At 46.6% G+C, this 27,049-nt stretch overlaps 9 protein-coding genes across 12 annotated transcripts; 6 read left to right on the forward strand and 3 right to left on the reverse strand.

Annotated features, from left to right (window-relative positions):
* The first annotated feature begins 384 nt into the window (after positions 1-384).
* Smyd3 (SET and MYND domain containing, class 3) lies at positions 385-2,722 on the forward strand. 2 transcript variants are annotated; one of them, XM_032440512.2, is made up of 6 exons: positions 395-483; positions 548-722; positions 783-1,024; positions 1,085-1,221; positions 1,666-2,128; positions 2,258-2,722. In XM_032440512.2, the coding sequence occupies exons 2-6, from the start codon at positions 589-591 to the stop codon at positions 2,626-2,628; spliced, it is 1,347 nt and encodes a 448-aa protein (XP_032296403.1). In that variant the 5' UTR covers positions 395-483; positions 548-588; the 3' UTR covers positions 2,629-2,722. The 2 variants fall into 2 exon arrangements, with proteins under 2 accessions (XP_002058035.1, XP_032296403.1); XM_002057999.4 differs by having other exon boundaries at positions 385-722.
* On the reverse strand, positions 2,652-5,112 carry Zw10 (Zeste-white 10). The gene is made up of 3 exons (XM_002057998.4): positions 3,680-5,112; positions 3,273-3,612; positions 2,652-3,207 (listed from the first exon to the last, which is right to left on the reverse strand). The coding sequence occupies exons 1-3, from the start codon at positions 5,006-5,008 to the stop codon at positions 2,732-2,734; spliced, it is 2,145 nt and encodes a 714-aa protein (XP_002058034.1). The 5' UTR covers positions 5,009-5,112; the 3' UTR covers positions 2,652-2,731.
* A 502-nt stretch (positions 5,113-5,614) lies between these two features.
* On the forward strand, positions 5,615-6,891 carry Torsin (torsin family member). The gene is made up of 2 exons (XM_002057997.4): positions 5,615-5,879; positions 5,933-6,891. The coding sequence occupies exons 1-2, from the start codon at positions 5,621-5,623 to the stop codon at positions 6,763-6,765; spliced, it is 1,092 nt and encodes a 363-aa protein (XP_002058033.3). The 5' UTR covers positions 5,615-5,620; the 3' UTR covers positions 6,766-6,891.
* Positions 6,805-7,556, reverse strand: mRpL30 (mitochondrial ribosomal protein L30). Its single transcript, XM_002057996.4, has 2 exons — positions 7,354-7,556; positions 6,805-7,296 (listed from the first exon to the last, which is right to left on the reverse strand). The coding sequence occupies exons 1-2, from the start codon at positions 7,479-7,481 to the stop codon at positions 6,882-6,884; spliced, it is 543 nt and encodes a 180-aa protein (XP_002058032.1). The 5' UTR covers positions 7,482-7,556; the 3' UTR covers positions 6,805-6,881.
* Positions 7,557-7,960: 404 nt separating this feature from the next.
* On the forward strand, positions 7,961-10,519 carry HLH4C (Helix loop helix protein 4C). 2 transcript variants are annotated; one of them, XR_011416516.1, is made up of 2 exons: positions 7,961-8,345; positions 8,481-8,928. XR_011416516.1 is itself a non-coding variant. In XM_002057995.4 (2 exons), exon 2 carries the CDS (start codon positions 9,919-9,921, stop codon positions 10,444-10,446), a length of 528 nt encoding a protein of 175 aa, XP_002058031.3. In that variant the 5' UTR covers positions 7,974-8,345; positions 9,886-9,918; the 3' UTR covers positions 10,447-10,519. The 2 variants fall into 2 exon arrangements, 1 of the variants encoding a protein (XP_002058031.3); XM_002057995.4 differs by lacking the exon at positions 8,481-8,928 and adding an exon at positions 9,886-10,519 and having other exon boundaries at positions 7,974-8,345.
* Positions 10,520-11,658: 1,139 nt separating this feature from the next.
* Positions 11,659-16,532, forward strand: LOC6634631 (protein Flattop homolog). Its single transcript, XM_002057994.4, has 5 exons — positions 11,659-11,818; positions 15,044-15,180; positions 15,253-15,556; positions 15,641-15,894; positions 15,974-16,532. Exons 1-5 carry the CDS (start codon positions 11,792-11,794, stop codon positions 16,011-16,013), a joined length of 762 nt encoding a protein of 253 aa, XP_002058030.2. The 5' UTR covers positions 11,659-11,791; the 3' UTR covers positions 16,014-16,532.
* Positions 16,533-16,555: 23 nt separating this feature from the next.
* Positions 16,556-19,529, forward strand: LOC6634630 (uncharacterized). Its single transcript, XM_002057993.4, has one exon. The coding sequence runs from the start codon at positions 16,556-16,558 to the stop codon at positions 18,335-18,337; it is 1,782 nt and encodes a 593-aa protein (XP_002058029.1). The 3' UTR covers positions 18,338-19,529.
* Positions 19,530-19,709: 180 nt separating this feature from the next.
* On the reverse strand, positions 19,710-22,301 carry pon (partner of numb). 2 transcript variants are annotated; one of them, XM_070211270.1, is made up of 3 exons: positions 22,231-22,298; positions 21,689-22,135; positions 19,710-21,627 (listed from the first exon to the last, which is right to left on the reverse strand). In XM_070211270.1, the coding sequence occupies exons 2-3, from the start codon at positions 22,124-22,126 to the stop codon at positions 20,347-20,349; spliced, it is 1,719 nt and encodes a 572-aa protein (XP_070067371.1). In that variant the 5' UTR covers positions 22,127-22,135; positions 22,231-22,298; the 3' UTR covers positions 19,710-20,346. The 2 variants fall into 2 exon arrangements, with proteins under 2 accessions (XP_070067371.1, XP_032296425.1); XM_032440534.2 differs by having other exon boundaries at positions 19,712-21,627; positions 21,689-22,301.
* Positions 22,302-22,781: 480 nt separating this feature from the next.
* On the forward strand, positions 22,782-26,863 carry LOC6634628 (ATP-binding cassette sub-family F member 2). Its single transcript, XM_002057991.4, has 5 exons — positions 22,782-22,979; positions 24,255-25,134; positions 25,216-25,721; positions 25,799-26,335; positions 26,479-26,863. Exons 2-5 carry the CDS (start codon positions 24,465-24,467, stop codon positions 26,611-26,613), a joined length of 1,848 nt encoding a protein of 615 aa, XP_002058027.1. The 5' UTR covers positions 22,782-22,979; positions 24,255-24,464; the 3' UTR covers positions 26,614-26,863.
* Positions 26,864-27,049: the final 186 nt, after the last annotated feature.

The following is a 27,049-nucleotide window of genomic DNA, read 5'->3' on the forward strand; positions in this document are numbered from 1 at the left end:
GAAAAGAGTAAAATTATTGGATCGCATTTTAATGAATTAGATAAGATAAACTATTGCTGAAAATGCCCATAGGGCATTTGGGTATAGCTTGTTTGAGGTGCAGCTTTATTTAAAACCACCTGCTGCAGGAAAGCCACTAATGTTCTTGTCATAAATACGCATATGTATGGATGTCGAATACCCTATATCCCTATACTTAAGCGGGTATATTGCGACTGTAGTCCACTTAATTTTATCAACACTGTTGCCGTAGCTAAAATTAATGCTATAATCAGTCAAATTTAAATATTAACATGCTTATTTAGAAATGAGCAAGCCTGACAGCCAGTGTTGCCAATCAATTTTTCGCGAAATATATTTTAAAAATACTGTAAAGTATTTTGCAGGGTAGCTGCGCGTACGGCTAATGCGGACTGCTGTTTTGCCTTTGCTTGCGTAAATTGTGTTTTGTTTGTGCCGCCCGTGCGCTAAATATAGAAATAGGTGCCGCAAAAGCATTCGAAATTTGAATATAGGAAAATGCAATATTAATTTAAGCTGCTGGCAGGTGTGCGTTCTCTATTCATTATGTTTTAAGCACTGGCCGCAATGGAATTGCCCGCAACGTCCTCAACCACAAGGCTGGAAATCAAACGTGGTACGCGCATTTTAACCGAGAAGCCCTTTGCCTATGTGCTTAAGTCTAAATATCGGCTGGAGCGCTGCGACAATTGCCTGGAGGCGTAAGTTAACACGCCGCATGCTCTCGCCAGCGCCATTAAATTGACAAATCTCGATTGCAGGGTGAAGGTGCTCAAGTGCTCCAATTGCCGTTATGTGTCATATTGCAATCGCGCCTGCCAGCAACAGGCCTGGCCACTGCACAAGCACGAATGCCCCTTCCTCAAGCGCGCCCTGCCCCGCATTGTGCCCGACGCGGCGCGCATGCTGTGCCGCCTGATACTGCGTCTGGAGCACGGCGGCGATCTGGAGCGTGGCTACTACACGGCGCATGGCTCGCGCAAGTTTCGCGATTTGATGTCGCGTGAGTCGTTACACATAATCCAAATTGCGGCATCAGTTATTTAGCTTTACGATTTTGCAGATTACGCGGAGATCAAAAACGATCCGAAGCGTCGGGAGCATCTGGAATCATTGCACGCCGTGCTCACGGAAATGATGACCGACAGCAGCGGCAGTACAGTGCCCAATCCCACCGAACTGATGAGCATTTATGGCCGTGTAAGTGCTGTTTGAGCATGAAATGCATGACGCGGCTGTGCTGCTCTAAACCACGTACAAAGCTGCCGTCTCACGGCTCTGGCACATTTCGCTTTCGTTTCGTTGGCCCGCTGCCAGCTGTCAATTAGCTGCTGCCAGCTGCCGGCAGCTGCTGGGGTCACGTTGAACAGGCAACAATCCTAGACCTGGGGCTCATTGGGTGCTGTCTCTGATCTAACTCTATGTATAAAGCGTGGGGTTCTAGACAGTACGGGAAGTGGATGGAAAGCTTAGCCAGGAGCCTGAACACAGCTGTTATAAAATGCACAAAATCTCTATCAATTGCCCAACACATGCGACACAAATCATAATTAATGCCGGCTGTTGCTCAAGTCTGGTCGAGATGCGGCGAGCTTCCGGCCTCGTCTAGTTATCTGTGATGATAGTAATCCTTGTTTATTGCAGCTCATAACGAACGGCTTCAATATACTGGACGCCGAGATGAACTCCATAGCGACTGCCATTTATTTGGGCGTATCCATTACGGATCACAGCTGCCAGCCGAACGCTGTGGCCACATTTGAGGGCAACGAGCTGCATGTGCACGCCATTGAGGATTTACCGTGCCTGGACTGGTCTAAGATCTACATAAGCTACATCGATCTACTCAATACGCCCGAACAGCGACGCGCCGATCTCAAGGAGCATTATTATTTTCTATGCGTCTGCAGCAAGTGCATTGATCCCCAGGAGATGCACGAAATGACCGCCGCCGTCTGTCCAAATGCGAGCTGCGATGCCAGCGTCAACATTGATCTGGCCAAGTGTCAAAGCTGCGATGCCAGCGTAACGCCAGAATTGCGTAGCGCCTACAATGAGATCATGTCGCTGACGCAGAGCAGCCTGGACTCCATGAAGGAGGTGGCCTGTAAGTAGGACCAGAATGTATACTATATTGTAGTTCTACGTTCGATGTTATCAAGGGGATTATAGGGTATTTGCTAGTTGGGCTTTGATCGCTTAATACAATCAAAACCCCTCGCTTACCCCATTGCAGATCTGGACGTGTGCAAGGTCTGCCTGGCAAAGCAGCGTGGCGTGCTGCATCCGCTGAACGTTTGGCACGTGAAGACACTGGACGCAGCCTTCGAGGCTGCCATCAATGTGGGCAAGTGGACAGACGCGCTGGAGTATGGGCAGCAGCTGTTGCCCGGCTTTGCCAAGTACCATGGCGCCTGGAATCCGCTGTTGGGCCTGCTGCACATGAAACTGGGCAAGATACAGCTGTATGAGCGCAACTACAAGCAGGCGGTTCATCATTTGCAGGAGGCGCAGCGCATATTGAACGTGACACATGGCCGGGATCATCGGCTGCTGTTGGAGCAGCTCCGTCCGCTCATGCTGCAGGCCAGGCACGAGATGAGCTAAGCTGAGCAGCACAATATTTAATGTTAGTTTGTACGCTGTATTCAAATTTATTTTGCATTAAAATTAAAACGTAGACTATTGATAATGATATTGATTGCGGCTGTTAAACGATCTGCGTAATGGCCTTGGCGCGTCGATCCGTGTCCTGGAAGAGCGCACGTATCAGATGCTTTATTTCGCTGGCCTGATAGTTGGCGGTTAGCGGACCGGCGCCATCGCACCACAGCTCGGTGAACTCCTTGAGCGAGGCGTTCATCATGATCTTGAGCTGTTGCAGTTTGAGCCAGGAGCGCACATGCACCACCTCATGCTTGTCCTGAAAGAGTAGCGGCGCCTTCTCCAGCACCACATCGATGAGGTCACTCAGCTCGCTGGCCATGGTTGCCGAAATGTCGCGCAGCTTGAAAACGCGCCGAACCAGCTCATTGGTAAAGGCATGCAACAGCTCACAGAAGCTGCTATTGTAAACATTCTCCGGCAGCACCTGCTGCCACACATTCTTTAGCAGCTCCAGCTGGCGCAGGCACTGACGCACCAGCCGCAGCGGACCCGTGCCCAGCGTATGCGGACTTTCGAACTCTGAACAAAGCAAAGGCGCGTTTAGTTTTAACTGCATCTATGTATGATTAGGAAAAAATACTTGCCAAACCCGCTCATTATGTCCATCAGTATGGACTCCTGATAGTTGACCTGGACGCGCAAATGTTTGGTACCCGTCGCCTGCAGCATTTTGACCAGCGATGGGAAGCTATCGATGCCCTTGTTAGCATGCTGTGCCACCCAATGGGTTAGGTACATGCAATTGTTATGGAACAGCGCCGATTGTTGCGGTATGCTCTGCAGCAGCTTCTTGTGCACCTTGGGCACCTCATCAATGTACGTCTCCAGCAGCAGGCCGACGACGCCGCCCAACGGATCGGGCGCATCCTCGGCAACCTTATCTGTCGGCTGTCGCAGCACACGATCCATAAGCTTGACAAACTCCTACAGAAGACGCAACAAATTAGATATTGAAATGGGAATTTGGGGATTGAGATTTGATGGTGCTTACCTGTGCACTCTTGGAGATCATGCAGCGTGGGAATAGGAATGGATCACTGGCCACATTAGAGGACAGATTGTTTGGGGCCACCAGCGTCATGTCCTGCAGATCACGCTGTATAATCTCGCGTGCTGTGGCAAGGACACGGGCGGACAGCCTATTGCGATAATATGTGTCAAATTGTTTGGTGAACTCGCTGAGGGCGGTATCTTGTTCGGGATTGATGAGAAACGTATCGGCCAATTGCTGTTCGAATTGGGCGACATCCACGCACAGCGTTGAGTTATTATACTCGTCCATGGTCTCAGGCACAGCTGGTATAAGGCATTCGTCGACAAGCAGCCGTAGCATGCGATCCTTGACATGATCTCCAATAATGCTAAAGACATGCTGGGTGCCATTGAGGCTGACATTAATGCTGGCCAGGGTCTGCAGCAGCAGGCGGAAGTGTTCGAAGACATCCTTATAGTTGGGACGCAGCAATGGAGATGTCTCCTGCTCCTTGATTGAATAGGAAAGCGTTAGCTGGATGTGGCTGCCATCCTTGGCCATATCGTTGTACTCAACGGACACCGGCTTTTGAATGAGTGGCTCGATACAGTGATCCAGCAGAAAGGTGCACAGCTTGGAGGGATTGTAGCGTTCCTGGAACAATGCCATCACAATATCCTGCAGCTGTGCCTCATCCTTGCTGAGCAGCAGCGTTACGCACTTCGATGTCGGAAACGATTTGCAATTCAATTGTACCAGACGATCGAATCGCTCCTGCAGATTCTGTTGCAACAGATGGGCCTGCACGTGATATTTCACCTTGATGGATTCGTAGCATTCCAGGGAGTGAAAGATGCGCTCCACATCGGGCGGTATGGCATCCGTTGCACCCTCGCCATAGATTAGGCTGCGCAGCTTGCCCATCAAATCGAGCACCACCAGGCAATCCTTGTTGCCCTTGGCGTCCTCCACGCACTGAAACAAATCGTCTAGCTTGAGTATATGCTCGCTAACGCGCAGGCCCAGCATCATTTCACGCAAATCCCGGCTGCTGTTGGCCAGCTCAGCGCTCGCATCGTTCAAGGCGGCCAGACCCTCTTCGCCAACGGAGGCAAGCAGTTCGTTGATCTCTTCGCCCAGAGTGCTTGACTTCTCCAGAAAGATGTCCGGTGATGTGTGATTGGGCATAAATTCGGTATAGTTCTCGTCTATGTGCTTCCGTACGCGCGTCTGGAATCTTTCGGTGCGTACCAGCATTTTAGTAATTGCCGATTTGGTTGCTTCAATGTTGTTGGCATTATTGGACTGGCCTTGAAAGGTCTCCAGTAGCACCTGGTTTTGAGCCATCGTTCTTGCAAGCGTATTATCCACGGCAAATCGCTTTAAAATGACATCCAACTATTTGGTGCGAATACAAACTGCAACGACGACGCTTGTTTATTTTTTTGTATTTATCGATTAATCGAATCACGACAAACAAGCGATAGTTCGACAATACTATGCTCGATACTTGAGAATCTGAGTACTTTGGCGGTATATTAAAATTATAAACTGAAATGCCGAATGAACACATTGCCGCGCTGACAATATAGTCAGTTTTTAAATATGCTGATTATTACAAACTTTAATCGATTTAGAAGCCAACAAGCTATTATCGAATTTGAAAAAACTTGCGTTCGGTGTTATCAACTGCCGCTTTAAAAAAGTAACTGAATCCAGTCTTAAAAAAGCTAAAATGGTTTCTTAAGCACAAACTGGCAATACAGAAGATTGATAGCGCTAGTCATTGAGATGCCATCGGATGTTACCAGCTGACGATCCATAAAAATAGCCAAATGTAGCTTGAAAATAGCGCATCTGTAACACTAGTTTGCGTAGCGAAAGCTTCGAGTATCGATATTTTTTTGGCAAATTGCGATAGAATAGTTTGCACTTGTCGAAACATCGATACTTTTAGCAATGCCCCGACAACTGGCGGATTTAGACAATAGGACAAAGTGTAAAATGCCGTTTACAAATGCATTTAAAATGATTAAATTTCGATTTTTATTGCTTATTGTTGTTATAAATAGCATTAGTATAGTCAACTGCATAGAGCCCATATCGATCGGCATTGCTGCCGGCGTGGGCGCCATTGGTTTTGGCTATTTCAAAAGTCAAACCTATTGTCGGCTCTATGAGTGCTGCGACGACCGTAGCATTCCGGGCAACATGACAAGTAAGTTAGTTGAACACCCATGTTGAACACCTCTAAACGCAGCCACTTTGCAGAGCTATACGAATCACTGTCGCAAACACTATTTGGGCAGCATATGGTGCAGCAGCACGTTATGCCCGCGCTTGTTGCGCATCTCAAATCGGATAGTCCGTCCCGCAAGCCGCTGGTCATGAGCTTTCATGGAACGCCCGGCACGGGCAAGAGTTTTGTTGCTGATCAAATAGCGCAAGCGCTTTACGTGGAGGGTGCCAAAAGTAAATATGTTCACAAGTATTTGGGTCGTGCGGATTTTGCTCATCCCGGCCGTATCAATGAGTATAAGGAGCGCATTAATCGTGAGGTGCGTGAATTTATACAGGATTGTCCACGCTCCCTGTTCATATTCGATGAGGTGGACAAGATGCCAATTGGTGTCTTCGATACGCTTACCTCGCTGGTGGACTATGCGGCCAATGTGAAGGGCACCGACTATACCAAAGCCATATTTATATTTCTATCCAATACGGCAGGTGTGCGCATCTCCGATCATTTGGCCGAGCTTATGAAAAAGGGTACACAGCGTGAAGATACGCGACTCTCCGACTTTGAGGAAATGCTGAAAATGTCTGCCTACAATATGGAGGGCGGCCTCAAAAAGACCAACATGATCGAGGCACACGTCATCGATCATTATATACCATTTTTGGCGCTTGAAAAGGCGCACATTGTCCAGTGCGTGGAGGCCGAGTTCCAGCGCTGGCACATCCGGCCAAAACAGCAAGATGTCAATACTGTTGTCAATAATGCTGTTAACTATGATCCCAAGTATAGCATGTTTGCCACATCCGGTTGCAAGACGATTGAGAAGAAAGTCGCAATGGTCGTCAACGAGCTGAGAGCACCTTAATCTGCCGCAGTCATCCGTGTGATAAGCTCTCATTGGGCCTTATATACTTTTAATTTGTTTAATTATGTATATATATATATATGCACAATTCTATTTTATATTAAAACTGAATGAATCTACCAGGGATTCAGCCATTTGAGTCGTGAATCTTTTCGCAGCAGCTCCGTATCCAGGCGCTTGGGCTGCTTGTCGAAAGCTTCCCGGGCAGCATCGCGCACCTCAACAGGTCCAATGTCCTTGGTCACCAGGCACTCGCCGTTCTCCTTGAGTATCGTGTGCTTAATGTCCTGTGGCGTGGGCTCGCCGTATGGAAATGTTATGGGTGTCACTTTTATCAGATGCTTTATTTTCCATAGGCGTGCATTGTTTTCGGGTATGTTCTTCACCACGGTAAAATCGCTTTGTTTGCCATCCAGGCCCAGATCTTTGAGCAGGCGCTTCTCCCAGAACGGATTACCCTTAACGGGCTTTATGCGCTGCACCCGAAACAGCTTGGCAGGCTCCACTGGCGGATCCTGATGGTCGGGCGTCCTGCAAGTTGTGTGCTTTACTTTTGAGGAAATCGTAATGTGCCGGGTCTGCACTCACCTGGGATAGTATATAATATTCTCGTATTTCTTGCCATCTTTGTACAGGAACTTCTTATTGTGTTTGCCATAGCTGCGCGCCAGTGTCAGGTTTAGTTGCAGCGGCGTCAATAGCCTAAGGGAACTCATTTTATTTCACAAATATTAACAATTAAATAAATGAAACAACGATATTAGCAGCTGGGTTGGTTATGAAAGCGTGCCAGGGCTGCAGCGCTGTTTTGCCATTCACACAAAAGCTAACGTTTTGCACGCTATCGATAGTCATATTGCTGGTTAAGGTGTTGTAAAATACACAATTACAACTTTAAACAAAATCGTTCCATGAGCAAGACACTTTAGCTTAACAGAAATTAATTGTGAACACGATCTGAATATTTCTTAGTAACATTTGCATTTCTAGAAAACTGTTTCTTCATTCACACAACAGCAGTCGATAGCGCAGACTATCGATAATGAATTTACTGGTTCTAGTATTGTAAAATGCGCAAACTGGATTCATTGCCTAACCAACAGTTTTTTAAAAAGTTCAACTATGCTCAAAACTGTTTCCTAAGCTTGAGCCTCAAATTTAATAGAAATTAATACTTTCTTAAAAAATGAACCACTCGTTTGGTATGTTTTTATTCTATACGTGTTTGCGTTTCCTAATGACACTCACTGGTAGATGTATTTATTATTTGTTTATGCTTAATTTGTACAAAAATTCTTATGCAAATTGTTTGGCATCCTTCTCTGAGGGGCGGTAACTGCCTACTACTATTAGCATAATCGACGCCATTTTGTTATTCTGATTGGCCCTTGGCTCTGTTGGGATGCTGTGCTGCCATTGGCTCCGTTTGCCCACACAGTCCGGGGGTTGCAAATCCCTGCTTCGCCGCGCTATAAATGATGCTGCAACATCCCAACATGGACACAGTTCGGCGGCAAAGCTTTCCGCGTGCAGGACTACATAATTCGATATCTCAAGTAAATCGTGTGATTGCGATTCTTGTAAGTAAACTAAACCAAAAAAGGAATTTGTGATACATTTTTGTTGTTGTTGTTGTTAACATTTTTTTTTTTGCAAAATGTGCGTGAATGTTATCTCTGGAGAATTGCAGAATAATTATGTCAAATTTCCCGCAGCCCTTTTTGTGCCAGTTTTGAGTTAAAGCAAAGCCCATTAAACCGCAAATCACATAAGGGTTCGAATTTGTCAACTCCCGCGGGCCAAAATAAATGCCAAACGTGACGATTGTTCAGCTATTTGTGTAGGTGTGAAAATATGTTGGGAATAAACCCAACCAGAACAATAGCAACAAATGCGATAAGCACAATAAAAACAAAATTAAAATGCAAACAGGACACGTGACCCTCGGGCGCGGCCGGGCGGTAGGCAAACAAAAAGGGTTCGAAAGGGGCTGCTCACCCTTTTTGATCTATCCATAAATAATGCAACTCGCATTCGAGCTGTTTGCTATAAATGTGCTGCCTTAGGGGCGTGGCAGGTGCGGGGGCGTACGAAAAACTGCAATCAAGAACATCTTCAGACGGTTTTGCACTTGGCCGATTTCAGAAGCAAATAGCATCCATTTAACTATTTACCAGAAACCGAATCATAATATCCTTAATAATATATCCTAAATATATATATATATATATATATATATATATATATATAATTAGTCATGATTTTGTCCCAAAGATATACAAGTTATGAAATCGCATCTAAAACGTGGAGACAAGATACAGCATAGATCTATTTATCTGCCCGGATCGGAGCACTATAACTGCCCAAACTGACCTCTTACTCATCTTAAAGCTAGTTTGATGAGACAAAGAAACCTGAAGAAAACCTGAGAAAAAAAACCTAAGAACCCGATCTGGGCGGATCGGAGCACTATATCAACTTAAAGCTTTCCTAAAGCTTTATTGTTGACACATGATCCATTTTTCGGCCCGGATCGAAGCACTATATCTCCGCAAACTAGTCTCAAAGCTAACTTGATGAGACAAAGAAACCTGAAACCTAAAATCGCAAACATACGTTCATCTTTTCGGGCGGATCGGCGCTCTATATCATCTTGAAGCTTTTTTTTTTTTTTGATATGGCATAGATCTGTCATTCCGGCCGGATCGTAGCACTAAATCAAATAGCTGGCATTTTGGTGATGGGTCGAAATTTACATTCTTTCGCGCCTTTTCTCAAGGCAGCCTATGATAATCCATCGAGACTTTTTGCTCATGCTCAAAGATTCCGAATGTTCTTTATTCAACACAGCTACCCAAGAGTTGTGTGATCTGCCCAGAGCTCGGCTCCTCAACTGTTTCCCAGTATGTTTCATTTTTTTGCACAATATCTAGCTACTCCTTCTCCAATTTTCATAATATCGATAAGTACCGATAAATATCGATTTCGATAGATTGTGTACCTTTCCCTTCCCAGAAACAAAACCTTCAGGCTTAAACTTTGAGGCAGTGAAGCTCTTCTTCTTCTGAGACTTGCGACCATGGTGCTAACCAAAGTGAATCTTTGTCTAATCCCAAACAGTGGCCAGCATAGGCGGAGCAGGAGCAGCACAATATGGTGTACGACATGACACATCTGGCACCGGGGCCGCCGCAAAGCATCGCACTCAGCCGCTACTATATGGAGCCGGATGACGAACTGGCGGCGGCGAACAATGCGCTAACAAATGGACATGCGCATGGCCATGCCGCTGGCGAGGATTATGCGGCGAGCACAACGCTGGACATGGATCAGCGGTATCAGGCGCGCATTGCCTGCGAGACGGCCGCACAGCCGGCGCCGCCGCCGCCGCCAACGCCGGCGCCTCGACGTCGGACCACGCCCATTGCCCACCTGGATCCATCCGAGCTGGTGGGTTTGTCGCGCGAGGAGCGCCGCCGGCGACGACGCGCCACGCTCAAATATCGAACGGCGCACGCGACACGGGAAAGGATACGTGTGGAGGCGTTCAATGTGTCCTTTGCGGAGCTGCGCAAGCTGCTGCCGACGCTGCCGCCGGACAAGAAGCTGTCCAAGATCGAGATCCTCAAGCTGGCCATCTGCTATATAGCGTATCTGAACCATGTGCTGGAGACACCCTGAGACGCCGCCAACGCCTCCAGCTGCAGCCAGTTGCCAGGCGCCATGTTTCTGAACACTTCCTAAAAAAAAAAATAACCCGTAACTCAAATATATATACTAGTCTATTAGATCTTAGGTAATATGTACATTAACATTTTTTTTTTTTTTTTGAATAGCATCTAATACGTGATATTTGTTTATATCCAAGTCCAAGAATAAATCGATTATTTATATAAATATAAATAATTATGTATATATTGTACAGCATATCTTTGAGTTATTTCTATGTATAAGCGACTGGATACCCTGTAAACAAAATGTCCTCTGTTGAAAATTTCCCAATCCCAATAAATCTCCTACATAATTCGATCTTTTGCCAGGAAATTTGTCTAAATATATAGATATATCAAAAATTTCTGTATAACCCACGCGTACCCTGTAATCAAAATGTACTTGTGAGCTAATGGGATACCCTCTGGGAAATTTTATATATGGTGTCTCACATATCTTCTTCGTATTATCTGTATCTTAAATATATATTAAAACTACCCTATACGCCCTATGCGAACCAAATATTTAAGATAATCCGCACCATAAAGTTGTTAAGAGGTCGCTCTCTTCGTTATCTTAATGACATTTAAAAAAGTTAGAAAACAAAAAAAAAATTTAAATAAAAAACTAAAAGCATTTCAAGTTGTTATTATTTCCTTTATAAAAGATTTACAGGCTTAGCTCTCACTACAGGGTATCCCGAATGCAGTCATTCACAATGTAAGCCATCTCCTGATTTATAATTTATATTTTTATAATTTCCTTTAAATTCTGGTCTAACGTCTTGTTGCCTGTGTTTCGTTTACAGGGTATTCCCTAGTCCATCAGCTTGGCACATTTGTGCCGTTTTATTTGTTATTTTGCGGACTGAATGGCTCAGCTGGCGTTGCCAAGTTTTTCATTTGCTTTGCTGTCTGCAAACAAGCAGCCAGCTGCGGCTCAAACGCCCCAATTCCCCCCACCCCGCTCCCCACAGCCACTCTCCTCCCTACATAAGCTTATTGTCTCTCTCTCTCTCTCTCTCTCTCGTTTGGCTGCTGTGCGCACTGCAAGCCACGCCCCCAAGAAACGCCAAAATTATTTTGAATCAATGTGGGTGTTGCCCGTTACGTGTGTCTATGTGTGTGTGTGTGTGTGTGTGTGTGCGTGCCTGTTCCTTTGCCTGCCTGTCTGTGTGCGTGCGTGTGTGTGAGGTGCTTCGAAATAGTTCTCAATACACATGAATTTTATATTCCGTTGAAATAGTTTCTAAATCGAGCCATTGAAGAATTTATTTTCTGTAATCCTTTGTCAAAATTCGAAATTCTTTGTACAAATGTCGTTCAACTTTAGCGCCATGCAGGTGAGCCTTCCAAAAATTGCGATTGAAAAACAAAACGGATGCTGCGGTTGCATCGCTGCGACCGCGTTGCCACCTGTGCACTTTTGCTGCTGTCTGGCAGCGCTGCGGCGACCCAATTGAAGGCGCCATTGCGCCCGTTGTCCGGGCTCGCGTTGCTTGAGCGGGCGGTAACAGAAAATCGCTTGGTACGAGTCAAATGTATACCAAGTTGTTGTCAAACAGTCGAGCTATCTAAGGGCACGACTAGTCTATACCCTGTAAAACAGCTGTCAGTTGTCAAAGAAGCCTTTTGGTCAAAGAAATTCATTGAAATCGAATTGGCGGCAATCGGCCATATAAAGCCCAAGTTGTCTAACGGTAAAGCTGTATGCACGACTAGTCTATACCCTGTAAATCAGCTATCGCTTGTCAAAGAAGCCTTTTGGCATAGCAATTCCTTGTACAATTCCTGTACTAGTTTGTACACTTGTTTTAGAGGCCCATTCAACTAATCTGCAATGCATTTTTTTGCTTAATGCTCAATAGTTGTAATTTTTGGATATACACATTGTAGGCCTTTATAAAACCCACTTTATAGGAGTTTGCTAAACGTTCACAAGGCCAACAACTGTATTATAAACATGGCAACCGGCCCAGCGTGGCCCCAATCTGGGCTATGTTTAGCCCGAGCAACCGTTAAAATGCCAATAGGGCCCCAACTTGTCTCTTGTCTGAGTACCAGGCTCTACAAATAAAGGGCACACCAAGACAGGCGACAAAATAACCGCATACCGCATCTAGGAAAGGTCAACAATTGGCAAAGGCCCATTGATAATTGACCCGATTTGGGCCTTAAATGACCTAAGAGTAAATAAAGTAGCGGAAAATGGACTTGGCTTTTGTTAGCTCGGTAAAAAGTAGGTCTATAGAGTTGGAAAATTCCAAACAAATTTACAATATATTCTGCAGAAGTACAAAATTGAACAAACTCCAAGTTTGGATATTGTATACCTTCTATTGCGATTTTGAAAACACACCTTAAGCTATATGTGCTCTACATATAGTTTAATTGGCAATTTCTAGTTACATTAGTTTTCAGTTTTCGACGCCTTCGTCGCCTGTCAGCTGCGCTGTGCCTGTGTGCGTGTGTGTGTGACGCGTACGCAGCTTTTGCATATTCTCCCCATTCCAACATTTGCCGCTTCTTGTCACTTATGCTTCCGTTACCAATTCAATCGCCCCGCCCCCCACCCCTCCGCAACGATGCCTAGAGCTCGAGACTTCAGCAATTTTGCCAAATAGCGACAGTCGAGTTTTATTTACTTGGTAACGGTAGGTAACGAATACAGTTATTGAGGCCCAACCAATTGCCATGCAACAACACATGCATACAGTTATTTTGGCATTACATATTTTGTTTGCGCTTGCCATAAACAAGACGCGAAACTCTGTCCAACGGAATTCAACGTTACGCGCACAGTCCAAGCGGACACTGCAGGCGCTCAAACCAGTGTTGTGTATCGCTTCCTTAATTATTTGTCGTTTTTTTTTTTGATTTTCATTTTTTTTTTTGATGAGTAACACTGCCCTTGCCCTGGTTGCATTTAATGGCATTTCAATTGGAATTACATGTGGACAGCTGTTTTGGACGAGCTGCTCGCGGCAAAATTGATTGGAAAAACGGCAAAGTGAAGAAAATGGCAAAGTGAAAACTCGGTTGAGCAGTGCGTGAAATTAGCTTAAGTGTTGCCCATCTCTCCAGCTCTCGACAACAACAGGCACGCCTCGTAAGTGTTTGACGAGTGGGGCAGGGGCAGGGGGTGATGGGTGTGCGGAGTGCGGGCTGCGGGGTAGCTGGTGCACCAGTCGTCGCTGCACGTGCAGCTCCGGTAGCTTTTTGACTGTCTAATCCTGCAGCATGTGATAAATTGCACCCCAGAGGGTTGACATAAAAATCATCGCCATGGCTAAGGGTTTGTCCGGTCGGGTGAATGGTGGGAGGTGGTGGGGGAGGGGGGGATTCTGGTTCGCAATTGTCCCGTTATCTGTCTGGCATTGTCAAGCTATTTTTGCCCAACAGTTGGACGCCTCGACAGCCTTTGTTGCTAATTGAGTTTAAAATCAATTTGTATTTTACGCTTGGTCAAGTAGCTCCGGGATCGATGAGCCGCAATCCAGCCCCGGCCCACCCGGGCTGTTGTGTAATTGCCGTGCAAATTTAATTACAATAGCAACGCCTCACAACAACAGGCCCACGCTCCCCGGTCCTGTTTTCACCCTGGCCACGGCATCTGCATAGAGCTAAAGTCTATTCCGACGTGCTGCGCCCGGTTCGCACGCACTCAATCAGGCCCGAGCACATTCCTCACACAGCCTCTTCATCAAGTGTTGACAACTCTGCCACGTGCTGTGGCCGTGTGGGCGTCGGGGTGTCGGGGCGTCGGGGCGTGGCCTGGCGTATTGTATTACCAGCCGCAATTTGCATTTGTTCTCGCCTTAATTGAAATGACGTGCGCGTGGGAAGCTCCGGCAAGAAGCAACTTTCTTTGGCATCCGAACCGGCTGCTGCACTTGCTCGATGCAGCGCTGCAGAAGCTGCAGCAACAGCTGCTCACCGAAAGCTGTGCTGATAAATGATTCCACATGACTTTAAACCATGGCTGAAGGCGAGCCAAGGACTTAACGTCTGCCAGCAATTGCCAGTTCCAGTTTTAGATACCCTAGGGTCAGGCTTAAACGGGGTCGCTCGATTGACAGTCGAGTTTAGTAAACGAGCTGCAGATAAAAAGTTATCAAAGCTATTTACTAAATTCCTAACTAATTATATTAGATATTATGCCAAGCACGGCGCATTCTTGTTTTTGAATTTGTCACAAGTGTAAAATAGATATCTAGGGTATATTGCAGTCGTGTATTTGATTGGAGTTGTTGTTTCTGTTTTGCGTCTGTTTAAAAAGGCAAACACAAACAAGGCATTAAGTGGCATTAGACAAAATGCCTTTTTTACACATGTTGCAGCACGGAGATTACGATTACGCCGTGTAATCGTCGCATTGGGGGTTGCTCGAGGGTTGGGTTCGGCTTCTGTTTCATTTTTTATGGGCTTGGCATTTTATCAATTGGTTTGCTTAGCGGCCATAAATAACAGTTTTAGTTGGCTATCGAAACAGGTGGCCGACTGGCCCACCTAGCTTAACTCTCTCCCTCTCCCTCTCTCTCTATCTATCTCCGTCTCTGTCTTTGCAGTACGAGCGCGGCTTTCGCGCGAAAAGCGTCAGCAATTGGGAATATCCGCGCTTCTTTGCGCCCCGTCCACGCAGCCTGAAGGGCAACTCGAAGCCCGTTGCCGAGAAGAACGGACATCTGCTGGCCACAGCAGCTCGGTAAGTCCAACCAGCCGGAGCAGCTGCATCACACACACACACACACACACACACATTAATCTATGCCCACAGTGACGGCAACTTTTTGGGCCAATATCGGGGCACATATCACCTGCCGTTGCGCATCACGCGCAGCTTTGCCAGCTTGTACAATCGCTGCCTGAGCGGCAGGCACAAATATTGGAAATATCCGCGCGATCTGTGCTGTTGCCAGCTGGAGCGACCGCATCCGTGTGATCTACAGAAGACGCTGGGCAGAAAGGACGATCCGGCCTGGCAGCGTCCCAAGTGCCAGACCAAGTGTGAGGGCCTCAACCAGATGCTGGCCATCAACGAGCTGCATCTCAAGTGCAAGCGTACCAAGTGCCAGCCGCGGGTGAGTAAATCGAATCAATCAATCAATTATCCTGCACCCAACCACCTGCACCATCCACACACACACACACACACACACCCACAGCCCAATGAGAAACTGATACCACGCGTCGGTGACGCCTCGTCACGGTATCGAAAGAAGCTGCGCAAGCGTCCGGTCACCGCCTTCGAGTACAATCGTCGGGGCACTGTTGCGCAAGAGGAGCCGACCTCCGATAAGACCAAAGCGAAACAGATCACAAAGGATGCGGCCAAGGCACCGGCCGTAACTTCAAGTCAAACCAAGTCGACGGCCAAGTCACCCACCAAAGCGCCAACCAAATCAAATCCAAAATCCAAGTAATGCCCTTTCAATAAATCCATTGCACCCATAACCTGGCGGTTCTGTTATTCCAATCTTCTGTTAATTCCTAAACAGATCTCCCACTGGATATTGCCCAGTTTCCTGCTTTTCATAATATTGCCAACTTTGTCGGTCAGTCAGCTAGTCAATCAATCAGCCTAGCAGCTATTCCAACAATCAATCAGCCTGCAAACTGGTCGTAGGGACAGCCAATCAGTCAGACAGTAAGTCAATCTCTCAGCGAAACAGTCAGTCAATCACTTAGCCACAGTCATTCAGTCAATTCGTATCAATCTGGTAACTAGTCAGACAACATGTCAGTCTGTCAATCAAGCAAATAAGTCAATCAGTCAGCTAATCAGCTAATCAGCAGGCCAATCAATCAATTTGACAATCAATCAGTACGTCAATCAGTTGTATATATAGACAAGCACTGCACAGAGAACATAGCACACAAAATGCCAACTATATTTCCACATGTATCCACAATCACCATCATCAATCAGCATCAATCAGCATCAATCATAATCAATCATCAATCCGCATTAATCAAAATCAATCATCATCGATCATCAATCATGCGGCATTTTGAATCCCATTTCCAATAACAACAAAGAAAAACGCTAATTGAGACCTAAATCCTGGATCTCTTGGATCATGTCGCAAGCAGCTGTCGTAAATAGCGGCAATTACAAGTTGCCGGATCTGAGCTATACGCCGGGCGATTTAACGGAGCCGGAGTACCGATTGCCAACGCACCAGCAGCTGCTGGAGGAGAAGAAGCGCGCGCCGCAGCATGGCCTGGAACGGGAGCTGCTGCCACTGAGCCGACTGTATTTGGCGGAGCAGGAGGACAAATATCCGGCAGCACAGGCGGAGGAGTCACGTGCGATCACCTCGGCGGCGGGACGACAATTTCCGGCGCTAGCCGCCGCGCAGGCCAAGTACACGGGTCAGCTGAACGGCAGCAACAGTCACCGCGCGTCCGAGCTGGATTTTGTGCCCGGCAAGGATCTGATCTCGCTACCCAGTGTCCAGGCGCCGGCGGAAGCGGAGCCAGCGCGAAAAATGCCGCTGCACTCGATCACAGCGAAGCCAAACGAGCGCTGCCCCTCGCCGGTGGTGCCGGCCTATGCCAACTTCGAGCTGGCCAAGCGCATGCATCAGGACAATCTGGATCACCAGCCGCTGCCCGATTGCGTTGCGGATCTGGCGTATCGCCGGGCACAGATTGGCGGCGCCCATGGCGGGCTCGCGCTAGACATTGATCCGATTGCGACGGGCGTGGGCATTAAGACACACAATGCGGGACCGACTCACTGCACCAAGATGAAGGTGTTCCGGCCAAAGACGGGCGGCGTCCTGCCCAAGGCATTGGCCGGTGACAATTATCGCGGCATTGGCTCGGCGCCCGCCAAGAAAATGGGCGCCATGGATCTGGCCATTGGCTGGGACTTTAAGCCCATCAATCCGGAGGATGAGCCGCGTCTGGCTAGGCACATAGACGGCTCCAATGATTCCGCCGGCCCGGCTGTGTTCACGTGCGTGAAGACGCCACGCGACGATCCGCCCGCTGGCGCGGAGTTGGGTCGCTCGGCGGGCGTCTTTACCAGCACCCTGGGTGAGCCGGATTTCTTTGACAAGGATCTGCTGCGCCGCAAATCCGACTTTGCGGGACGCGCCATCGAGCGCGAGGAGAACTGCGCCTGTGACTATTCGCCGCCAACACGAGCGCGCAGCGTTTCGCGCGATTCCAGCGCCTCGCATTGCCGGCGAGCTCCATCTTTTGGTGGAGGAGGAGGAGGAGGAGGAGGAGGAGCAGGCGGAGGCGGAGGTGTTAGCTTTGGCCTGCCCGCCAATCGGCTGGCCAAGCAGTATCAGTCCACGCCCCTGCTGGGCGATCAGGCTTACCAGGCGCTGCGTGAAAAGTACCTCGGCCCGGACACCGACTCGCCGCATGGCTGCCATACGGTTGCCGCCTCCGGCTGCAAGCGGGATCAGCTGCTGCGCCGACCGGCGCGACGCCTCTGCCACAAGGTGGCGCCGGCGCCCAACTGCTGCCCCGCCGCCCATAACTGTGATCATGGTCATGGCCATGCTCATCGTGGTCATGGACAATGTTTGACCAGCAAGGCGGCCTTTCGCGCTGGCATGCCCAGGCTGAATGCCAGCGGCGATTTTGTGGGCATCTCACCTGGCTGCGGCGGTGGCGGCGGCGGTGCTGCTGCTGGTCGCGTTCTGGTCGTGCCACGCCCCCGCCAGCCATATGCAAAGAAGAACTATGACATCGATACGCTGGTGCCGCCATTTCGCAGCCAGGGCGGCGGCGCTGGGCAGGGCGGCTATCCGGAGCACTGGCGTCTGGCCAGCGTCTATCAGCACGCCTACAAGCCGATCGAACAGCGCCGGCGACCGCTCCTGCAGACCGTCTACAAGTAGATGGGGGGCTTCCCAACACCAGAATTCCGCCTCCTGTCGAGGATCTTCCGGGCTCTTAAACGTCTCCCAATTTATTATCTAGACTCTTATTTTATTGATGCGGGAAGCTTCAAGTTCCATTTACCAAGGCCTTAAAGTAGCAACTAAAAAAGAACACAAGACAAAATGGCGTCCATAAGTTAGGTTATGTTGAGGTAATCAGATATTATAATTTGAGCTCTTCCAGATAGATGTAAGCATCTTAGAGCCCAGACCTAATTAGGGTCTTAGGGCTCTTCTTTACTATCTTCTAATACCATATACCAAGGCTCAATTGTAGAAAGAAACAAAAACAAAATGGCGCCCATAAGTTAGGTTATGTTGCAGTATATAGTTTTAAGGACTTTGATTCATAAAACAGCCTTCTAAAATTTGGGCACTCGCAGAAAAGGACCAAGACCTTCAGCTAAAAGTAACCTATTTATAACCATGCAGAGGGTACTTTATTTTATAAGAAAAATATAGATGGAAAGTTCCAGGACTCCATTGAATAAATATGTATACCTGATCAACAGCCGAGTCGATAGAGTCTGTCCGTTTTATAGTCCCTCAGCTTGAAGGAATCCTGAGGGAAGTTTTCGTAGGTTCCCAAATGCAATGATCAAAAGTCGAATTCTTCTATCAGAAAGTTATATGCTGTTCAAGATATCTTAACCAAACGTTAAACTTAGGCTCCTTACATATGATCCAAGCCCGTATCCACATCGGAGGACTTTGTCATATAGCTTCATAGGAAGAATACGTTTTTTAGATCCAAAGCCTTTTTTGTTTTTCACAGATATCATTTGGCATTTAAAAGTTTCACTATGGTCCCTAAATATGTTCTAAATCTTGGCGATAATCTAATATTATATATATATATATATATATATCTCACAACTTTCATAGGAATGATCTATAAAAATATACTTCACAAGAAACTATGGGAAACATCTATGAAAAAGTAAATTTTCCTATTTAGGATATCTTGATATCTATAATATCGGCATGCCGACCAAATTCATTCTTTCCCGTTACATAACCTCACTTTTAATATATAAATACATTTAAAACTAAATATTTTTTTGAAACAAAAACTATCAGAACGCCTTACGTTAAACACATAGAAAATAATTTGTTCACATTCAAGTAAAAGTTTGTTTAAAATTGTGCATATATAACGTTTATGTAAAAAAACAAATGTATAAAAGTGCAATATACATAAAAAAAAAAAATTATCAATAAATGTGCAAAACAAATCCAAAATTTCGATTTTTATAAAAGTGTGAGGTCGCATTAAAAAAGTATCGAACCAGAAAACTGGCAAAATATTTGTATAACTTTCAGATCGTTTCTGAGAGTTCAGAAATAAATTCCAGAATTAATTTATAATTAAATTAACATATACAAAAATTAAGTTGAGCAAATGTAATGCCGATCAATAAATAAAATCTATTCTTAAGCCGAGTTCAAACTTTCCCAATAAATATCTCTTATTTTGTGGCGCAAAAAGAAAATTCAAGCACATTTCAAATCTTACAAAAATTAAAAAAAAAAACGATTTAACATTTGATCAAGATAAGTTCAGATTGTGCTATATATGGCGGTATATAGACATTCGGCTCTTAAATCAAGAAAATGTAATGCTATTCAAAATTCTATTTGGAAAAAATTCGGCTTGTCTTTCGAGATATTATCTGGCAGCATGTGGATACAACGTTCTATTTCTTCCAGGTACTGTTTACCTGATTACGAGGATTGTTCAATCTTGCAAGGGTATTTAATATTCGGCTTTAAAAGTAGCTAAATTCAATGCTGAAAACAGCCAAAAATAGCTGCACTATCCGCCGTAGCTGCCAGCTAAAACTTAAAATAGATAGAAAAAAAAATACGCAGCCAAACTTCGGTTTGGTTGCATTGTAGACAATCTTTGGGTGCTAAAGAACATGTTTTAGGTTTTATGCCTGGGCACAGGTAAATAGTGCTGTTGTTCACTTGGCCGTCGCATAGGCATCCTGGCTCTTGTGGAACACATGACGGAGCACGTCGCGCGTGGATCGGCGAATGCTGTTGCGCAGCGTGTGCTTCTTCTCGTTGGTCAGCTGCTCGATGCGCATATATTCGGTTTGCGGTATGCTAGAGCGCAGCTTCATTGTCCGCTCGCTGCTATCCACGATGGAGATGTCCGCCTGGGTGTACTCCTCCACGGGCTGGGGCTTGTGCGGCCGTCGGCGCAGGCTGTGCCGTATGCTGCTCATGATATTGTTGTGCGGCTGCGTTGCTGGCTTCTCCGCGGACTCCAGCGGCTGTTCCTGCTGCTGCGGCTGCTGCATGGGATGCATTAGCCTGCGTATGGATTTGCGTATCATGTTTCTGACGCCATGGCCCGCGCTGCTGGCCTGCAGCTCCGCAGATTTGGACGATTTGCTGGATGCTATCGAATGCAGCGATTCCTTGCTGCCGGCAACTGTTGCTGCCGGGCGGTAGGCGCGCACGAACCTTGCCGGCGCCTTGAAGTCCAGCTCAATATCATTCTCTTCCTCCGGTTCGGATTCAGAAGCATATGCCACATCGCCGCTTTCCAGGTCCTGCTCGACAGTTGCGTGATTGGGCTCCTGCTCGACAACTGGCGGTTGAGATGGCAGCGCCTGCTCGACAATTGCTAGCTGAGGCGGCAGAGACTCCTGCTGCACTGACTCCTCTGGCTCCTCCGGCGCCTCCATGATCTCGGTCAGAGTGTGTCTGCGCGTGCATACAATGCGTTGCTCCAGCTCTAGCGACGGTTTCTGCTCCAGCACCACCTCCAACTCCGTCTGCTTTGTCTCCAGCACAACGCCATTCTTGCGCAGCTTGGCCTCGTTAATGCTGTTCTCCAGCTCCAGCTGATAACGATCCAGTTCCTTGCCAATATCCATGCTGCTGCTCTCCTCGCTGATGGCACCCAGCGACTGTTTAGCCGGCGGTAGCACGGGCGAGAAGACCAGCTTTTCGGCAAGCAGCTTGCTGGGCGTCAGCTGCGCCAGCGACATGCCATGGAAATCAATGCGGCAGCCCAGTGTGGGCGTGAATGGTAGCCCAATTTTTAGGCTCGTCGGCAGCGGCTCATCGGCCAGTGCGGGATTGGCAACGCCCGACGGATTGCTAGCTGCAGTCGAGATATCGCTGCGACGATGTATCTCAAAGGGATTCAGCGAGGCGGGCGCATCGCTGCCTCGCAAATTGAGCGCCTCGTTGACAAAGCACTTGGTGGGCGTGGCAACGCTACGTACCACCTGCAACAGGAAGTTGACCGTTATGCGGCATATATAGAGGGAGGTATTAAAGCAATCTTACCTCGTAGGGATTGAACTGACGCTCGGGTAGCTCGAGATTGAGACCCGGATTCTCAAAGCAGGCGTGCTCGCGCTTCTTTTTCTTGGAGGGCTGACGCACAACTTCAAAGGGATTGACTGGTAGCTTCTGCTGCTGTTGTTGTTGTTCCTTCTGCTGCTGCACGACCGATAAGTCCGCAATAGATTTAATTTCCAGTCCAGGCTGATTAATAAACGGATTTAGGCTCTCATTCTCTTTGAGCAGACGACGACGTCCGACAAGTTTCTTTGGCGTCGAGCTAAATGCAGCGTTGGTGAAGCATGACGACGCACTAGCTGCAACAGCAGCTGCCACTTCGCTTTTTAAGGGTGGCGGCAACGGGGCACAGCCAGTTTCCCGTTTGCGTTTGCGCGGCGTCTCGTTGAATGCTAAAGCAGAGATGCTCTTGGTTTCCAGCATTTTTGACAACTACGATTGCAATTCAATTAACGTATAAGCACACCTTTAAGTACGTTTATCTAATCACACTTTTTTTTCTCACTTGCATAAAGGAAATAACTCACAAACAATAAATGTACACAAAAGCCAATTGTACGTCTTATGCGATGCGCACCATTTTGAACTCAGAAACTGAGTGTTGCAAAATGCTCGAAACTAACCGATAGACTCCGCGATAGCTAAGTGCGCAATTTCATTGTGAATATCAAGTGATAAGGAAGCAGAACGCTCATCTTTGCGCAATTTTTAAATTTTTCTTTAAGTGACCAATTTTCAAATTACTTCTTTTATAGCTATAACATTTAGCGTTTATGTAACTTAAACACTCATTTGGTTATTTATAAATGTTTATATATGTAAGCATATGAGCATGAATATATCGATATGTTAACTATCGTGGTTTTTTGGTGCTTAAAACAAGTGTATAAAGTTTCCTACAAGTGTTTTTAACTCATCAAACGGCTTTTTAATTTGTATTCAAATTTATTTAGGCAAGATTTCTATTAAAACCATTCATAAAAATATACATCGATAGAAGGCAAGATATATCGATAGGCGGCTTGCGATTATTTCAACGTAACACGTGTGCGGCGACCAAAACGGTAAAAGGCGAAAAGTAGCAGCAATTTTTTCAGCTGCTGTTGGTGTGTGTGTGTTCGGTGTGTTCCTGTTCCGTTGTAAAGCAGCAGCCCGTCGACTAGCAGCAGCCCCCCAGAAGCCCGGACCAGCGTTAAAAAAGCTCAACAAATGCAAATTGGTTTCGATTCTTGTGCGTGACACGTTTAGTTTTTTTTATATCATCCAAAATTTAAAGGTGAGATGTTGTGCTATATTAAACAGCCGTGGAAAATTCAATAATGCGCATACACATGTATATATATATATATATATATATATATATATGCACATAAATGTCTTTGAGCATGTGTGAGTGCGCGTGTGTGTTGTAACAGTCGGGCAAGTGTGTTGTCTAACGCGTGTATGTGTTGCAATTTCACCCCTTTCCCCGTATCGAACTGCACTTCTGTTCCCACCTACTGCAGTATATCAGCTGCAGCGGAATTCCTTTGTGCAATTCGTACAAAGCGAACGCGCGGCGTCTCCCGTCAACCAAAAGTGATTCATTCAAAAATGCGCTAATGTAGGTGAAATGTGGCTCAGCAACAAGAAAAAAGGCATCAGTCGGCGACGCGGCGCAAATTGTTAAAACGTATTTTGAAAAAAAAAAAAAGAAGAAAGGTAACGCGTTGCTCACCGATTTGGCGTTTTATTGAAACAGTTGCTTCTAACACGCATGTGGCGCCATCTGCTGTCGAGACAGCAACGTCTGCTTTTGCAGTAAATTTCCGCTGCCCGCTTCACATGTTCTTTTCAATATTGAAACTGGATATAGAACACAGTGTTGCAAACGCCAATATTTGCGCTTGTATAGGTGATCACAAATCAGCAGTGTCGGCGGCACTTTTCATACTGCTTCCTCTTCTCGATGCGGCTTTCGCTGCACAATTCGTGTTTCCCTGCGAAGAGCCGAAGTGTGCTTTCTAAAAGCACGAAGTTATCAAGCGTGTCGAAATTCCAATTTCGTAAAGATATTTCTAATCAAAAAATAGTTTCTCTTGTCTAAACATATATTTAAAAACTGACTGATTGCCTGAACCAAGGCACGACTAAACACGTTTTTTAAATTTAATCAGCACTCAGGAAGGGTTTTTCAAAATCAGCCGAAAAGCATGGAATTTGGGTGAAAAGCTGCAGATCGTAACGTATTCATTTTTCTTTCAATTGTGTCACGAACTAATTATCTTTTTTAATACCTGTATTTGAGTATCAAAATTGTCGGCGGCTTAGCATTAAACAAAATTTAAAGCTCTACATTTGAAAAACGCGCTATTCCTAACTTGTCCTCAATCCACACTGACGTGCGAAAAATGGGTGAAAGCGAGAATGAGTGTTAACTGAATTCGGCACAGGCAAAGCTTCCGTATATTGCCCAGACAGTTAACATTATTAATGTTAATTTTACGTATTTATCTAGTATTTTATGCTAAAAATGTTAACTGTTTTTTTTTTCCTTTCTTGTCATTTACAGCACTCACACACGCACACACACACACGTACATACACAGGCGCAGGCGTGCACATACAGGAACTTATATAGATATCATATTTATATTTTAGGCAAAAACAAAACATACATATTTCGATTTGGATACCCAAAAGTATTGTTGTATAACACATAACGTACAGAGAATAGCAGCATAAGGAAGGAGCAGAAGTTAAAAGGAAAAGGGGAGCCAAAATGCCATCGGACGCTAAGAAACGGGATGCGCAACGCAAAAAGGATGCGCGCAACAAGAAGATCCAACAGATACCATCCACAAAGAAATCAAACGGCACAGCCAATGGCCTCGACCGTGAAATGACCGAGGAGGAGAAACTGTGCGCCAAACTGGAGGAGGAGGCGCGCATCAGTGCGGAGGCGCGCTCCTGCACCGGTTCGCTGGCCGTGCATCCGCGATCGCGTGATGTGAAAATTGCCAACTTTTCGATAACGTTCTTTGGCTCCGAGCTGCTGCAGGACACAATGCTTGAGCTGAATTGCGGGCGGCGTTATGGTCTGATCGGCCTGAACGGCTGCGGCAAATCATCGCTGCTGGCGGTGCTCGGTGGACGGGAGGTGCCCATACCGCCGCACATTGATATATTCCATTTGACGCGCGAGATACCAGCGAGCACGAAGAGTGCACTGCAGTGCGTCATGGAGGTGGATGAGGAGCGCATCAAACTGGAGAAACTGGCCGAGGAGCTGGCCATGAGCGATGAGGATGATGCCCAGGAGCAGCTCATCGATATCTATGAGCGACTCGATGACATGTCCGCTGATCAGGCCGAGGCCAAAGCGGCGCGAATTCTACACGGTCTCGGCTTCGACAAGGCCATGCAACAGAAGCAGGCCAAGGACTTTTCAGGTGCAGATTCGTTTCTCTCTCTCTCACACTCACACACACACACACAACTATTTGCTAATCCGTGTTGCTTCTGTTTGATAGGTGGTTGGCGCATGCGAATCGCTTTGGCGCGCGCTCTATTTGTGAAGCCGCATCTGTTGCTGTTGGACGAGCCGACAAACCATTTGGATCTGGATGCCTGTGTGTGGCTGGAGGAGGAGCTGAAAACGTATAAGCGCATTCTGGTGCTCATCTCGCACTCGCAGGACTTCCTTAATGGCGTCTGCACGAATATCATCCATTTGACGGGCAAACGTCTAAAGTACTATACGGGCAACTATGAGGCTTTTGTGCGCACACGCATGGAGCTGCTGGAGAATCAAATGAAACAATACAATTGGGAGCAGGATCAGATAGCGCACATGAAGAACTATATTGCACGCTTTGGTCACGGCTCCGCCAAGCTGGCCAGGCAGGCGCAGTCCAAGGAAAAGACTCTTGCCAAAATGGTCGCCCAAGGTCTCACCGAGAAGGTAACTGACGACAAGGTTCTCAACTTCTATTTTCCCTCGTGCGGCAAGGTGCCGCCGCCCGTGATTATGGTCCAGGTGAGTTGTAGCCACTTCAAATGCTCCAAAGGCACATTCAAATAATGCTTGAATTCTTCTCTTCCATTGGCTAACAGAACGTCAACTTTCGATATAACGACGAGACACCTTGGATCTATAAGAACCTAGAGTTTGGCATTGATCTGGACACGCGTCTGGCTCTGGTGGGGCCAAACGGAGCTGGCAAATCGACCTTGTTGAAGTTGCTTTATGGCGATCTGGTTCCCACCTCGGGCATGATACGCAAAAATTCGCATTTGCGTATTGCACGCTACCATCAGCATCTGCACGAGCTGCTCGATCTGGATGCCAGTCCGCTCGAGTATATGATGCGCGCCTTTCCCGATGTCAAAGAGAAAGAGGAGATGCGCAAGATAATTGGACGTTATGGTTTAACCGGACGACAGCAGGTGTGCCCCATACGTCAGCTATCGGATGGTCAACGTTGTCGCGTTGTATTCGCCTGGCTGGCCTGGCAGGTGCCGCATCTTCTCTTGCTTGACGAACCGACCAATCATTTGGACATGGAGACCATTGATGCACTGGCGGATGCCATTAACGATTTTGATGGTGGCATGGTGCTAGTTAGTCACGATTTCCGTCTGATCAATCAGGTTAGTTACAGCTCGAACATGCCTGACTCTGACTCGAACAGATCGAACTTCGTTTGAATGAAACGAACTTCGTTTGATGTATCGTTTCGAACTCAACTCAATGATAGATAAAAATTCTAAACTGTTGATTAATTCTTCTGCAGGTGGCCGAAGAAATTTGGGTATGCGAGAAGGAGACGGTGACCAAATGGAAAGGCGGCATTTTGGACTACAAGGATCACTTGAAGAATAAAATTACCTCCGAGAATGAGAAGAAGGCCAAGGCGGCGAATAAATAGATTGCACACAACACACACAACACACACTCAACACACACAACACACACTCAACACACACAACACACACTCACACACTCAATACAGGCATAGGTTGATCCTCTTTCTAACTCTTTCGCTCGCTCGTTCTGCGCCTCGCTCTTTCTTCCATAAGCATGCGTGTGTGCGTTGTGCGAAATTAGTTTTGAGTTTACACTACGCTATAGTCAAGTCATGTAAACTGTTCAACATCAATAAACTACACACACACACACACACACACATACACAACAAACACAAACAAACAACAAAAACAACACACAAATTTATAGGTGAATTTTTTTCCGTTTTCTGTGTCGATTTAAATTAAATAAAATGTGAGTCAAAAAAACAACCAACAAAACAACAACAACAACAACTACAAAACTGCTTGTGATCTTGAGTTAAAGCCACGTTTTCA

Source organism: Drosophila virilis, chromosome X (genome assembly GCF_030788295.1).
Source record: "Drosophila virilis strain 15010-1051.87 chromosome X, Dvir_AGI_RSII-ME, whole genome shotgun sequence".
In the NCBI taxonomy this organism is placed as follows: Eukaryota; Metazoa; Arthropoda; class Insecta; order Diptera; family Drosophilidae; genus Drosophila; species Drosophila virilis.

Excerpts from the sequence above, each read along its gene's own strand:
- Zw10 (XM_002057998.4), bottom strand. The coding sequence starts at position 5,008 with ATGGCTCAAAACCAGGTGCTACTGGAGACCTTTCAAGGCCAGTCCAAT. Across the intron at positions 3,613-3,679 it reads TGATCTCCAAGAGTGCACAG|GAGTTTGTCAAGCTTATGGA; the intron begins GTAAGCACCATC and ends CGTCTTCTGTAG. Across the intron at positions 3,208-3,272 it reads GGACATAATGAGCGGGTTTG|AGTTCGAAAGTCCGCATACG; the intron begins GCAAGTATTTTT and ends TGCTTTGTTCAG.
- HLH4C (XM_002057995.4), top strand. The coding sequence starts at position 9,919 with ATGGTGTACGACATGACACATCTGGCACCGGGGCCGCCGCAAAGCATC.
- mRpL30 (XM_002057996.4), bottom strand. The coding sequence starts at position 7,481 with ATGAGTTCCCTTAGGCTATTGACGCCGCTGCAACTAAACCTGACACTG. Across the intron at positions 7,297-7,353 it reads AATATTATATACTATCCCAG|GACGCCCGACCATCAGGATC; the intron begins GTGAGTGCAGAC and ends CACAACTTGCAG.
- Torsin (XM_002057997.4), top strand. The coding sequence starts at position 5,621 with ATGCCCCGACAACTGGCGGATTTAGACAATAGGACAAAGTGTAAAATG. Across the intron at positions 5,880-5,932 it reads CATTCCGGGCAACATGACAA|AGCTATACGAATCACTGTCG; the intron begins GTAAGTTAGTTG and ends GCCACTTTGCAG.
- LOC6634628 (XM_002057991.4), top strand. The coding sequence starts at position 24,465 with ATGCCATCGGACGCTAAGAAACGGGATGCGCAACGCAAAAAGGATGCG. Across the intron at positions 25,722-25,798 it reads CGCCCGTGATTATGGTCCAG|AACGTCAACTTTCGATATAA; the intron begins GTGAGTTGTAGC and ends ATTGGCTAACAG. Across the intron at positions 26,336-26,478 it reads ATTTCCGTCTGATCAATCAG|GTGGCCGAAGAAATTTGGGT; the intron begins GTTAGTTACAGC and ends ATTCTTCTGCAG.
- Smyd3 (XM_002057999.4), top strand. The coding sequence starts at position 589 with ATGGAATTGCCCGCAACGTCCTCAACCACAAGGCTGGAAATCAAACGT. Across the intron at positions 1,025-1,084 it reads GTTTCGCGATTTGATGTCGC|ATTACGCGGAGATCAAAAAC; the intron begins GTGAGTCGTTAC and ends ACGATTTTGCAG. Across the intron at positions 1,222-1,665 it reads TGATGAGCATTTATGGCCGT|CTCATAACGAACGGCTTCAA; the intron begins GTAAGTGCTGTT and ends TGTTTATTGCAG.
- pon (XM_070211270.1), bottom strand. The coding sequence starts at position 22,126 with ATGCTGGAAACCAAGAGCATCTCTGCTTTAGCATTCAACGAGACGCCG. Across the intron at positions 21,628-21,688 it reads GTCAGTTCAATCCCTACGAG|GTGGTACGTAGCGTTGCCAC; the intron begins GTAAGATTGCTT and ends TTCCTGTTGCAG.
- LOC6634631 (XM_002057994.4), top strand. The coding sequence starts at position 11,792 with ATGTCGTTCAACTTTAGCGCCATGCAG. Across the intron at positions 15,181-15,252 it reads CTGCTGGCCACAGCAGCTCG|TGACGGCAACTTTTTGGGCC; the intron begins GTAAGTCCAACC and ends CTATGCCCACAG. Across the intron at positions 15,895-15,973 it reads AAATCAAATCCAAAATCCAA|ATCTCCCACTGGATATTGCC; the intron begins GTAATGCCCTTT and ends ATTCCTAAACAG.
- LOC6634630 (XM_002057993.4), top strand. The coding sequence starts at position 16,556 with ATGTCGCAAGCAGCTGTCGTAAATAGCGGCAATTACAAGTTGCCGGAT.